This window comes from Columba livia, chromosome 12 (genome assembly GCF_036013475.1).
Source record: "Columba livia isolate bColLiv1 breed racing homer chromosome 12, bColLiv1.pat.W.v2, whole genome shotgun sequence".
NCBI classification, from domain to species: domain Eukaryota; kingdom Metazoa; phylum Chordata; class Aves; order Columbiformes; family Columbidae; genus Columba; species Columba livia.
The window spans coordinates 40,688-54,406 of record NC_088613.1 but is presented as its reverse complement, the minus strand read 5'-3'; the positions used below and the strand labels follow the sequence as shown (position 1 = coordinate 54,406).

The 13,719-nt window shown below is 45.4% G+C and overlaps 2 protein-coding genes across 5 annotated transcripts in view; both read left to right on the top strand.

Moving 5' to 3' along the window:
- Positions 1-13,709, top strand: ZC4H2 (zinc finger C4H2-type containing). 3 transcript variants are annotated; one of them, XR_010475574.1, is made up of 6 exons: positions 2-267; positions 5,188-5,359; positions 6,602-6,774; positions 8,053-8,215; positions 9,375-12,162; positions 12,667-13,709. XR_010475574.1 is itself a non-coding variant. In XM_005509336.3 (5 exons), exons 1-5 carry the CDS (start codon positions 215-217, stop codon positions 9,486-9,488), a joined length of 675 nt encoding a protein of 224 aa, XP_005509393.1. In that variant the 5' UTR covers positions 1-214; the 3' UTR covers positions 9,489-13,709. The 3 variants fall into 3 exon arrangements, 2 of the variants coding, with proteins under 2 accessions (XP_005509393.1, XP_064933354.1); XM_005509336.3 differs by having other exon boundaries at positions 1-267; positions 9,375-13,709; XM_065077282.1 differs by lacking the exon at positions 2-267 and adding an exon at positions 533-721 and having other exon boundaries at positions 9,375-13,709.
- LOC135580679 (uncharacterized) overlaps positions 12,616-13,719 on the top strand; it is a 31,247-nt gene continuing 30,143 nt past the window's right edge. For both annotated transcript variants that reach the window (XM_065077281.1, XM_065077280.1), the window contains exon 1: positions 12,616-12,754. The gene's annotated coding sequence lies outside the window, so the exon portion shown is untranslated. The remainder of the gene's footprint in view (positions 12,755-13,719) is intronic.

Below are 13,719 nucleotides of genomic sequence, written 5' to 3'. Positions count from 1 at the left end.
GGTGCTGTAGTCCTTGTGCCGCCTGCCTGCCCGGGCTCGATGGGGAGCGGGACTCCCAGTCCCATCGCTCCCGCTGGAGCCGCCGCACAGGCTCAGAGACCGTGTGCTCCGAGGGGCCACTACATTGTCTATTGTATGTTTTTCTTCCCCCCTCCCCCGCCCCGCCTTGGCATTTTGTACATTTCACGGGAGGTTTAAATCGAGAGTGAAAAGCATGACAGACGAGCAAGAAATTATGTGCAAACTCGAGAGCATCAAGGAAATCAGGTACGTTCGCTTTGTGCCTCATCAGGTCCATGAAGCAGCTTTTCCTCGGGAGAGCGGAGGAATTGCATCGATCTGAAAGTAGCTATTGTGCCACTGGGGGGAAAAAAAACACCATTGGGCTTTATGATAAGAGGTGAAAATACATTTTTTCTAAGTAGGGAAGGAGCATCTGGTGCTGCGAATCGCCGCTGGGATGCGCAGTGGGGGGCGGCAAGGGTGGGGGTTTTCAGAGAATCAGCCTCGCGAGGAACCGCGGGGGTAGCGCGCGGGGGGGGACGCGGCGGCCCCACGCAGCCGGGGGAGCGGGATCGGCTGCGGGTGGGCGGCTTAGGCCCTTTGGATTATTATTTCCTGTTCCTGAGGGCCTCTGTCATGAATCTGTTACTTTGCCCTGCTGGATCCGCGGAAGGAGCCGTGACCGGCCGGGCAGGCAGGGGCTGGCACGGGAAGCAGGGTATGCGGTGTCCGGGCAGGGCGGGCGCGGGGCGGCCGGGGCCGGGGTCACCGCGGCTTTGCGGGGCTGTGGCCTGCAGAGGGCGCAGAATTTGTGTGGTTGTCAGGAGAGGGGAGCAGCCGAGCCTTGAAACAGCCAGCACCCAGCTGGCTCCCTCCTACCCTGCTCGCCCCTGCCTGCTCGCCCTGCCCACCCTGCCCTGCCCCGCCTGCCCGCCCTGCCGTGCCCCGGCCCTGCCTGCCCGGCCCTGCCCGGCCCTGCCCGCCCTGCCCCGCCTACCCGCCCTGCCCTGCCCTGCCCGCCCCTGCCGCCCGCCCTGCCCGTCCCTGCCGCCCGCCCTGCCCTGCCCCGCCTACCCGCCCTGCCCGCCCCTGCCCGCCCTGCCCCGCCTGCCCGCCCCTGCCCGCCCCTGCCCGCCCTGCCCCGCCTGCCCGCCCCTGCCCGCCCCTGCCCGCCCCTGCCCGCCCTGCCCTGCCCCGGCCCTGCCCGCCCTGCCCTGCCCCGGCCCTGCCCGCCCTGCCCTGCCCGCCCCTGCCCGCCCTGCCCTGCCCGCCCCTGCCCGCCCCTGCCCGCCCTGCCCGTCTGCCGAGTGCTGGCTGGCAGGGCAGTACAGGAGTGGTGGATGGGGACACACCGCATGAAGCTTTTCCCGCCACCCCTGCAGGACCCACCGCAGGGCAGGAGGCCAGTGCACCCCAGGAATTTGTGCAGAGCGTCCTGCACAGGGGGGGTCACGGGATGCTCTGAAAAGGGGGGCTCAGAAACATCACGGCACCATGTGTGTGTACATGTGCCTGCTTCTCAGCTTCAGATCGGGCATTTTCACTCTTTGGCTTAGGACACTGATTTTCAGGATAAGGCCTGATGCATCCAAAAGCCAAAACACGTGAAAAAGAAAGTGAGAGCAGTGACATAGCTGGGAAGTGCAAGGCATGGACATGCTTACAGTGGGAAACCCCAGAGCCATGGGAAGTGTTTTGGGACAGAACAGCTAGAGAGGGGCTATGGGAGGGAGAGAGGAGAGGGCCAGGGACAAGGACACGGCCAGCGACGGTGCCTGCAGGTGGTCACAGAGACTTCTGGCTGGTAACAGCACCTCAGAAAAGCACATTGCACCCATGGAAGAGGTGAATTGGGCAGCCGTGTATGGGCCTTGGCCTGCTTCACACAATATCACAAAGGTGAACAAAGACCAAGCAAAAATATTTGTGTCTCTAGTATCCCAAAACTATTAGTAGAAAGAGACAAGCGAACACCTACTTTGCAGAGTAAGAACAACGCTTTTCTACTCAAGTGCTACGCAGGCTTAGTTTTAAAATGCAGATCTAAATATGGCCTCCTACGGTTTGTAGTCCAAATATTATAACACTTAATTTAAATATCTCATTACATTATATTTTCAGTGAGAGTGATATCCTGTATTTGGAAATTTATGGTGCAGTCAGTTTTCCGATAATATATTCAAAGGTGATATATAAACCGTAAGACATTTTTACTATTTGTTTGTGGCATAAGGTAAAGGTGAAGAAAGTTGCTTTGATATATTTTAAATTTTTGAAAAATCAAAAAATGAACTGGAATGACGGTGTAGCTTTTAAAAGAAATGCCTGCTCACAGGTATACGATTAATATTTTCTGTAGTAAACATGATGTGAAATAAGGTGAACCCTTTGGTGAGCTGCAGTACAAACATAGTAATCATACTTACTGAGTGAATTTTACCAAATTTGGTTTTAAGTGTCTTCCACAGTATCTGTAAATATCTCTGAGTGACATCTGAGGTGACCTTATTTGTCATTGGCTTTTTCTGTGTTTATCTTTGATCTGGTATTTCTATTCTTAACAGACATGGGTTGTCATCCCTGGGAACAGCAATCAGTATATTTATATGGAGGAAAGAACATAACTGTTAAGATTCTTTCTGAAGTACCAATGGGAGGCAGAATTTTGTTCTAAGGAAACAAGCAGCACTTCCTCTGACCTTAAATTTTTCAACTGTTCCATTTAAAATCTCTGTCATTCATATTATCCCTACCAGGCAGCCCATTTCTGAATACATATTGGAGAAGTTATTTATGACACTGTTTTTATCTCTTGCAGCTTTATAAACTCCTGAAGTGAGAGAGGGAGGAGCCCTGGTCACATCACTAGCTGTAGTGTTTGAAATAGATAGCCATAATTCGTTGTCCTGGAGACTGACTGTGCTTTCTGCCCCACTCCTCAGCCGCTGGTGGGAGCACATTGTGCCAGTGATGTCTCACCCACTCAGGAAAGGGTTACCAAAGGTAACCAAAGGTTACCAAAACTAGGTGCATGAGCAGATACTGAACTCACAAAGACTGATTTGGGAACAGGAATGAGGGGACTGAGAGGAGGATTCACAGGCACGACGTTAGAGCAATTCTGGACCCTGCAGGAAGGGGAATCGCAGACCCTGTTCTGGAATGGGGTCAAATCCCTGTTCTGGAATTTCACTGCTGATCTGATAGGCAGCTTCATATAATCTACACACTGCATTCTATAGCCAGCTTTGCTGCTTACAGTGAGTTTGAATCAAACTTACCCCACTTTGCTTTGGGTTAGGAATAGGATATTTAAATATGAATGCAAACCTCATCTTCCCAGCCCCCTCTTACATCATGCCTGTAGGAAGATACTATTCTTGCACTTGGAAACCAATACGGATCTGTTTGCACTAGGTGTTAGGTGACTAAAGAGGAGTGGTACATTCTCGTTTCACACAGGGTAAAAGAGTACTGAAACTCTTGATTACATCCCTGAAATGTGGCTGTTACGGAGGCACCCCGAAGTTAGTTTAGATGGACAACAGGGTCCAAAACAAACTTTTATTTGGTAAAGAAGGTGCAGCAGATTAACCGGTGGAAAACAGGGTTTTAGCTCTCCAATAGTGACATAAATACAGGTTCGAGTATCAGTTGAGGTAATTATTGAGATGCAGCAAATAATAACAATGGAGATCCAGTGTGCATACACGTGGCTCACCAAAAACAATGCCAGAGCTGTCCCCGACTCCGGGAAAAGTATACACTTGCCTGACTCTGGCAAGGAATTATTAAGGAAAATACACGTGCTTATATTTAAGCACGGAATAAGCACCCGCCGTCCTGCAAGGAATTGTTGAGAAGTTTTGTCACTCAGGTGGCTCAGTGGGGAAATCCCGGTCCCGGGAGATCACCTGAGGCAGCCACCCTGGTAAGGGGAAGGGCTCTCGGCCACAGGCTTTGCCCCATGCCCCAAGAGGTCCACACAACCGGCAAAGCCTCAGCGGGGGTCCCGTTTATATAGCCTTGTCAGATCTGACTGTGGGCATTTCAGAATCTTCTCTGCACCCCCACCCTGGCTGTGGGCGCCCAGTGGCTCCTTGGCACCTCTGCGCCCCCTCCTCCTCTCTCTTAAGGACCCTGGCCAACGGGCTCTGGGGTCAAACAAAGGAAGCTGTTGACCCCGTTGCAGGAGATGGGGGGGGAGATGTGTCTGCACCTTCCATATCGAAGGAAGGGAGGGGGAGAGAGAAGGGTGTGCATCTGCCACAGTGACATTGCAGCGTCTTGTTACAAACATTTAAACGTTGTTGCCACATTGGTTACCCAGTATTATATTCTGACTTCCAGTACAGGAAAAATAACTAAGGCCTCTTCAGTAAGGAAATTGCAGGAACAAGAACAGTTTGTTCTGTTCTACAGCTTGGACAAGTGTTGAATCACAACAGCAGTAAGTAGGCAGTTCTGCGGCTTAGAACTGATGACTGAAAGTCACATTCTTTGGTGATTAGCTTTGAAGAGAGAGGTAAGGACACAGTATTTAAATATTTTTACTATGGAATTACAGATTGGCAAAAATAAAAAAAAAATCAGAATGCAGGATACGGGCAGAAACACAAATATGTGACGGGTACTAAATCTTAGCAAAGAACCGAGAAAACGCAGAGCTCCTTGCAAGTGGGATGTCACTCTGGAATTTTCTTTAACCTGAAGTTGAAGTTAGTGTTCAGCAGTTCGGATTACTGTCCACATAGTTTTAGTCAGTATATATGACACTATAAAAACCTCCAACTCAATTTATGTTTCTCAGAATCCTGTGCTAAACCTCCCAGATTTTCTGAATTTCTCTATTCAGAACTAGGGTTTAATCTGAGTTAACTGATGCAGTACAACTCTACTGGTACAAATTCTCTGCATCTACAGTAACTGTTGAAGTCTCACAGTGTTCTGTTAATTTAATAATTCAGCATAGGAATTCTCACAGCACTGAAAAACTCAGCAGAAGATCTGGGATTAGAATTCAGTTGTCTCATTGCACCTCATTTTTTCTCAGACATGCTTAGTCTTGTCTGTTACTGCTGTTACCTTCTTCCATCCATTCATATATAAAGTGACATCTGGCAAAAATATGTTGCAGTGTGTTACTGTTGTCTCTCTATATTTTTAATTATCACTGGGATCCAGGAATAAGACTTTGCAGATGGAAAAAATAAAGGCACGGCTGAAAGCAGAATTTGAAGCCCTGGAGTCTGAGGAGAGGCACCTGAAGGAATACAAGCAGGAGATGGACCTGCTGCTGCAGGAGAAGATGGCCCACGTGGAGGAGCTGCGCCTGATCCACGCGGACATTAACGTGGTATGTGATGGTCCAGCTGTGGAGAGCCTGACCAACAGTTGTGTGTGGATCGTTGCACAGGCTGTGAATTGTCCGCATCACTGGTTCAATAATCCGGACTTTACAACACCATCCCAGGATCCTACAAAGAGTGCAAAGTAAATTTTCCTCAGGATAACTGTTTTTTCCTGTCTGTGTTGGGCAGGATATTTTGTAAGGTGGGCATAGTAAACATTTGCACCAAGAGGACAGGCAAGCTCACTGTGGGACAGCTTTACCTGTAGACACAGTAACAACACCCTGGCAGCCCCACAGAAAACTGTTTTTCCCCGTAGTCTTCTCCCATTTAGCACCTGGAAACAGAGAAACTTTGACAGCTAGGTGGGACTTTTGATGGGAGGTTTTTGGGAGAAAAGATATTTTGGGAAAATATACTTGTTAAGTTCTTAGTAAGAGCTGGCCTTCATCACTGAGTGGAACTGTCAGACACTAAGCACCACCAGCCTGAAGGCAACTAATGCAAGTAAGAGAAAACCAGTTTATGAACAAGGAAGATTAGCCAATTAAAGGGGATAAATGGTGAATATATTTTTAAACCTGCAGTTTGTACGTCATGTTAGGGCACTTGCATGACTGTACAATGGTTTGCAGCTCTGAAGGTGTTTGTGCATTGCATTAGAAGAAAAAAGCTTCCACATCGTTAGCAAGTACCAGCTACGTGCTGGATGCACAGACTGCACTTGTTTATCACTTAAATGTCTGTTCCCCACCCAGCTGCACAACCTCGGTCTCTGTTTCCTGCTCCCCTCTTTTGCCTGTCAGATTGTCTTTGTCTCTGCTGTTTTTGCCATTTACTGCAGTAAGAGAACCAGGAACCTTTCCATAACTTGTTTGTTAAATTCTTACCATCAGTGTTCAGTTATCTTAGAAACACAGAAATTTAGTGTATTCTGCTTTCCATTGCTCCTCACTTGCTGACTTATCCGTAGCCCATCTACCTGATTTTTCTGCCGTTCAGGAGGTCATATAAGTTGAGTGCACCCTTTTAACTGAAAATGCATCTCGTATTTCACTTGCAGTTGCTTCTTCCTTGCCCAGTTTTTATCCTCTTGGTATCTTAACTCTTTGTTTTACTACTGCAATGTCTCCAATCTCTTCCAACTTGAGTGAGAAAAATCTCTGTTTTCTGATACAGTCTCTTGCTAAACTGGAGCATTACTAAAAGAACGGTTCTTTAAAAGCATGCCCACCCTCCCATTTCAGATGGAGAACACTATCAAGCAGTCTGAGAACGATCTCAACAAGCTCTTGGAATCGACTCGTCGCCTGCATGAGGAGTACAAACCCCTGAAGGAGCACGTGGACGCTCTGCGGATGACTCTGGGGTTGCAGAGGCTGCCAGATCTGTGTGAGGAGGAAGAGAAACTGTCCCTTGAGTAAGTCTGCAAAGCAAATATTACCCAGCTTTATACCTTTTCTCGATTCTACTGGTTATTTTGTTGTTTTATTTTTGTTGGTAGGTGGAAAAAAGAACTTAAGAGGTCATCATGATAAACAAAAGTTAACAAAAAGGGGATGCGCAAGCGTGTGTATTTGATAACATTCAGTCTGAATTTGCTGGAAGTTAAATTTAGATTATCCCAAGCTGCAAACTCTGTATACGACATGCAGCATTTCAAGGCTGGCTGGTTCTCCAGATTTTTCTACCATATGCTGCTTTTTCTAGAAAGACATTTTTTTTCCCCTTGTTTAGCAAGCAGAGGGAACACAAAACAAGTATTCTTCACTTGGTTACTGCTAGTCAGAATTTTATGTTTTGCTGTGTGAAGATGGCAGTGGCATTTAGCCATATACCTATGACTGTCAACAAGTCAGTTTACCGTGGATGCGGAATAAATTTGGATAATAAATTACAGTTTCATTTTTAGTTATAACCTGTGTGGGGAGGGTGACAGAATTAGCTACTATTCAAAGATCTGTGTCCTTTGTTTAACAGGTCAGTTTTAAATGCAAATGATTTTTTAAGAAGCACATATTGCTCTTAATGCCCAGCACACCTGGCATCATTTTCATAAATGCACGGTTTTCAAGATTTCTTTTGCATTGCTCCAGAAATGCTGTTTTCCATTCCAAACACCTTGACACTACAAAGAATGTATTTATTGCATGCAAAAGTTATTAATTTTAACAGAATAAAATATATTTTTAAAGTTTGACAGAGGTGCACCTAGAGCTGTTAAAGATTAAATACATATAGAATCATAGAGCAGTCTGTGTTGAGGGGACCTTCCCAGCTCCCCAGTGCCCCCCTGCCATGACAGGGACATCTTCACCAGCTCAGGGTGCTCAGAGCCCCGTCCAGCCTGGCCTGGGGTGTCTCCAGGGATGGTTCATCCACCACCTCTCTGGGCAATCTGAGGTTCCCAGTGTGTTACCATTTTCCATCCTGTTAGATTTATATCCAGTTGTACACCAAGATACCTTAGAAGCCGACAATCTGGAATCTGGCTGAAGTGTACAAACACAGAGGAAAATACCTCCAATTCTATTTATAAACTAGTCCAAGTGGTATCTAAGTGTAGGCAATTTGACCCTAGTGGAGGAAAACGATAGGGCAGTGTGATCCATTATATTTTAGCACAAAATATCATTTACAAACTAATGGAATGCTCCAGAAGGTGGTTATATTTTTTATTTTATTTTCCTTTGTCTAGCTACTTTGAGAAGCAGAAAGCGGAATGGCAGACAGAGCCACAGGAGCCGCCCATCCCCGAGTCGCTGGCTGCAGCTGCAGCTGCTGCCCAACAGCTGCAGGTGGCCAGGAAACAGGACACCAGACAGACTGCAACCTTCAGACAACAGCCGCCGCCCATGAAGGTCAGGACAGGGAATGCACAGGGAATGCACAGGGAATGCGTTTTCTCTTTTGTCATTGGAATGTATTGTGTTTATAAAGTTGGTCAATATTTACAAAGAGGAAAAATAATGTGTCCTGATTCTGATTTTTCCTGCAGTGGTTCAAATCAAGAGCAACCCCAGTAGACTTCGAGGAGTAGCACCAGTCACCAAGGGTTAAGGACAAGGCTCTGTATTGTTTGACTCCTTTATGACTTAGGAGCCTCCATCGGCAGAGATGTAGGAAATTCTCTCTCCTCTTTTGCTTCATGTGGGAGAGAGGCATGTAAGAAATAAAAAAGTTAGGCAAAAGAAAAACTAATAGCTGTGAGTTAATCCCAAATGGATAAATATTAGAAGCAATGCACTTATTTTATAAGGGAGAGTAACTACTGGTGCTACAAATTACCAGGGAAGGTGATTGTTTCTGCACTTCTTGGGATCTTCAAGACAAGACTAACGTATGGATTAATTTAACCTAACCATGGTTTTACTGAGCTCCTTCTGCAGTCAGTAAAAAGAGCTCAGTAATTCCATAGAAGTATTCATCCCACCCAAGTTCCACAGACTCAGTCCCTAAAGAGTCTAACTGACATGAGTACACTGCACAGTTATGTACTTACTGTCTGGAGTCAGGCCTTCAAAACGCCTTTCTGAAAGTGATATGCGTCAGTCAAATGGAAGTTAAAGAGCTTAGTATGAAGCAAAAGGTGCATCTTGTGTTAAATATGAGGAGTTCATCTACTTGCCCGCTCCTGATTTGAATTCTGTGACACTGCACACGTCTCTGACTCAGTGGGCTATTATGCATGTAAACATCTTTAAAACACGTGGAACGTTTAACATAAAATAGAACTTAAAGTTGTTGATACACGCCTGAACCGTGTGTCTGCTGAACTGCAGCTTCAATTCACTGAGATACTCTAGTTTTTCATTTGGCCTGGACTGTATAAAATGTAGCATGGGTTTGCCTTAGAAGGCAAGAAGCTTTAGTTATTTTGTTCTGTCCAGTGACTTGGAATGTGATACTCAATAACCTATCTAATGAGGCAATTAAATATTTGTAATGAGGCTGCAACATCACATTTCACAGAATCACAGAATGTTGATATATTTATTTATTGAGGGATGTTTATTTCAGGCATGTTTATCGTGTCATCAACAAATTCATCGGAACGCACCCATATGTCCACTCTGCAAAGCAAAGAGCCGATCCCGGAACCCCAAAAAGCCCAAGAGGAAACAGGACGAGTGACAGGCGGCAGACTGACGAGCGAGCGCGTCACCTGTTCCAGTCCTCTTGCAGCAGGACTGCAAACGTGGCCACACTTTCTGAAGTACAGACTCAAGTACGACCAACCCATTGTTTCCTATTTAACGCAATGTAAGCACAATGTTCCTGTTCTGTCTTGATTTCCTTCCAGTCCTCAGGATTTGATTTTAGGAAAGTAAGTATTACTGGTGCTACAGTTTAACACTTCAATCATTCCATCTTTCGGACTCCTAAACAAGGTAGAATTCTTAAGCCAGGCTATTCCTATTGGCTGAATGTGATTACCACAAATGCTTTCACGTTCTCTTTTCAAAGACAGATGTTACTAAAAGACTATGCTGTTTTCTCCTGATAATAGGAGACTACCTGAAGCGGTGAAATAGCAGACTCTCTGTTTCACTAAAGAACCATTCATTTTCTAAGCTAGTAAGATTTCACAGGTTTGGGTATCCAGCAGAACTCTTCTTATACAGGAATAGTTCAGAGGAAAAAAGAGAAATTGTTTATACAGGAAATCAGTGCATCAAGGACACAAGTGAGCTTTGGGTTACTGGAGTTCGACTGTACCATTCCCTCAAACTTGACTTAAAATTTGGAAGGGGGATCAAGTTGCTGGCTGTCTATGGATTTCTAAAAATGATGTAATTTGTGATGCTTTAACATCCAAATATGCTATTTTCAGCAGTCAGAAGACTGATTGACTGAAATACAAGGCTCAAATGAACTGTATTAGTGCTCTTTTTAGGCTCTGGCCAACCAGCTCACTGTGATTCCCTAGGAAACACGCATGAAATATCGCAAATCTCTATGCGCACAGACTGCAACAACAGCCATTCTGCATGTCTTCCTGGTTTCCACAGCCCAGGTCTCCCTTGGCAGGTGTTTCCTCCACCGGAGCGCAGGGAAGCTCAGGAACATGCACCAGCAACAGCGTCATCTAAAAATGATGACTTTCCCCAGAACTGCCTGGCTTTTGTGTTATCATCCACCCTGAAACAAAACTTCCTATTTTTGTATCATTTTCAAGTAGACTTTATTTCAGCCCAGGGTTTGTTTTTGTTTGGTTTTTTTTGCTTGTTTGGGTTTTGTTGTTGTTGTTTTGGTTTTGTTGTTTTTTGGTTTTTTTTTTCTTTTCCTTGCTCTGTATGTGTGCCAAAAGAACCCTGACTAAAGGATCCTATAGACCTCTCCCCGTATCCATGTCTTCCCTTTGTTTCACCTCATGTAACAGCAGTTCCTGCAATGGGGAGGATGGCAGTGACACAACAACAGAACCGGGGTTTAAAACTCACTTATTTCTAATCCCAGTCTTGTTACCACCTCTGATGTCTAAATTGATCTTGAGTATTAAGTATTTTTCTCACTAACTCCAGGAGGCAAGGACTGCCTGTTTATATCCTTCTCTCTTTAGCCCAGGTTTTCCTCTGCTATAGTATGCTGGAGTGTTTATATGGAGAACTTGTTAAATAGGAAGAGCAAGGAAGCCCCAACTTTGTCAGAACTTTGCTGGGGACCTTACAAATCCATATAAACTGATTTTGCTGGCCAAATCATTTATGTTGCCATTAATTTCCCAACTCTGCCATAAAGTACATGAGTATTCTATTGCATATAGCCCTATAATTTTGACCAAGTTCAGTTGGTATTCTCCCATTTTAATGTTTCGTAGCCAAACACACACCTGTCAACAGCAGAGACAGAATGTGGACCACGTGCCCCTGAAAGTGTATGAAGAACAGATTCTGCTGGCTGAATTACCGGGATTCGGTCTCTGTGAGATAACAATAACGGAGGATGGTCTGACCCCATGCTGCACATGGCAGTGCTATGCTAACTCTGTTGTTAAGCATGTTTCCCAACACAAATACTGGATTCTGCTTTTAAATGTGAGAGCAGCCGCATGCTCTGTGTGTGCCCCGTTCCGAGCAATTCCTACTGAGTTCACAGGAAAATGCACATAGAGTTAAAGGACAGTATATGGACTCCCCAGAGTGCATGCATGAGAGCAGCACACGTTGATGACAGTTGTACGTAAATTTAAGAAGCAGTGACAGCGCAGAATGGGTGAATGGTCTGCAATGAAGTAGTGCGAATAGAAGGTTAGATGCGTAGAAACTTTGACTTACAGTTCTGAAATAGATAGGGTTAGTCATAGCTACTCTTACTTCACTGTTACTTTGCCACATTCTTTCTTTCTTGAAGATTTCTAGAGCTCTAAACTGAAATATGCTTAAGGATTCACCATTTACTAAATAAGCGTGGCAGTTTTGTATTTTTACTTTTTTAAACTAGTCTCTTGTGCCCTTGTGTTTAACAAGGTTTTTGGTTTTTTTAAAAAAAGCAAAACGTGAATATGACATATTGTGTTTGTATCAATCATGTACTAGCATTTACAAATCTGTTTTCACATCCTTTACAAAGTTCTGCCATATGAGTAGCAGGCATTGCTGAGAATGAGTTTAACTGAATATGGCCAACACGTCCTCCGGCAGACAAAGCCTCGTCCAGGAGCGGATCAAGCGCAGTGAGCCAGTCACTGCAGGTGATCATCCCACGAGCACTGGGTGCAGTTTCGGGTGCACCCAACTATTAGAATGTGTCCAGAGGAGAGTGACCAAGATGGTGAAAGGCCTCAAGGGCGAGAGGAGTGGCTGAGGTCAGTTGGCGTGTTCAGCTTGGAGAAGAGAAGGCTGAGGGGTGACCCCATGGCTGAGGGGTGGCCCCATCGGGTCCTCCTGGCGGGGCGGGCAGCGGGGGGAAGGCGCTGAGCTCCTCTCGCTGGTGACCAGGGGTAGGACATGAGGAATGGAATGAAGCTGTTCAGGGGAGGGTCTGGTTGGACGTTAGGAAAAAGTTCTTCACTGAGAGGGTGGCCAGCCGCTTGAGCAGGCTCCCAGGGAAGTGGTCACAGCACCAAGCCTGCCCGAGTTTGGGGAGCGTCTGGATGATGTTCTTAGTGTTACGGTTTAGTGTTAGGTAGTCCTCTGAGGTGCAGGGAGTTGGACTTGATGATCCTTATTGGTCCCTTCCAACTTGACATACTATGTGATTCTGTGATTCTACTTCAAGGAGACAGAATTCGTGTTATGTATTAAGGGATCCTGGGGGCATGGAAGCAGTACCTTTCATAGGGAACCAGTATTCTCCTTTTCTCTCACAGATTAACTAAGGAAGTTTAACTGAAGAGCTCTTCTTGCAAAAGCCCTGGACCCTTTTCTCCCAGGCACCTTTCTCAAGAGACTAGAGGGGTAATTATGAAATATTGATTTATTGTTTTTTAGTCAGAAGCAGAAACTGTGGCAACTACAGTTCTTGCCACAAGTCTACTGCATTTTTGCTCCATGGAGTAACAATAGCCTCTTCCTTTGAGCCTAAGGTTCTTTGAGGATATTTCTTCCCTTGGCTTAAATGCATTCTTATTTGCGTTAAATTCTCGTAATAGTCGCAAAGACACCCTTCTCAAAGCTCACAAGATTTTTATATTACCAAAGTCTGGTTTAACCCTAGCATTGTCATTCCCTTTTCAATGGGTATTAAAGCAACAACAAAATCACTGGATCGTTTTGTTACAGATGGTTCCTGGGGTCTTTTCCTGGTTCCTCACTCGCCTCAAGGGATAGTCCTGTTGTTCTGCAACCAAGTGGCAACAAAAATCACAAGCCTGTCCCCCTGCCCCTTATCTTAAGCTCATGCTAAAAGGATACAAAGACTCTCCTGTGTCTAAAGGCTTCGCTATCAAAATTTTTGTACCCAAGCTGGGGTAGATCAGTTGTTTCAACTTTACTGCCAAGGACCCTATTAACAACAGAGAAAATCTACACTAAATTTTAATACTTGCACTTCCTGAATTCAGCTTTGGCTTTCTGAACAGGACACTGACTGAACCTGCCAGTGACTTCCAGTTACAGAATCTAATTTTGAAAGAATAGCCATTAATGTGTTACTCGAAATAGCAGACTTTTCAAGACATTAACTTTACTGGCACTTTAAATAACTGAAAGTGCTTTCCTTTGTTTTACGGTTTCCTAATTCTTCCAACATAGGTTTCCATTTTAGCATTTAGGTATTTTAGCAGTATCTGACATTTTCACTGGCTCTGTGTTTTAAATATTTTACCCCTGTGCCCAGTTGAAGTAAGAGCGTGCTGCCCGTTTAATTTGCCTGTACAACCCTTTTTAATAAATGGTTGTTTCATGTCTTGCATTCTTCCCGC

Bases quoted from the DNA above. Each gene is read 5' to 3' on its own strand.
- ZC4H2 (XM_005509336.3), top strand. From the start codon at position 215: ATGACAGACGAGCAAGAAATTATGTGCAAACTCGAGAGCATCAAGGAA. The intron at 268-5,187 runs GTACGTTCGCTT...ACTGGGATCCAG, and splicing joins GAGAGCATCAAGGAAATCAG to GAATAAGACTTTGCAGATGG. The intron at 8,216-9,374 runs GTCAGGACAGGG...TGTTTATTTCAG, and splicing joins AACAGCCGCCGCCCATGAAG to GCATGTTTATCGTGTCATCA.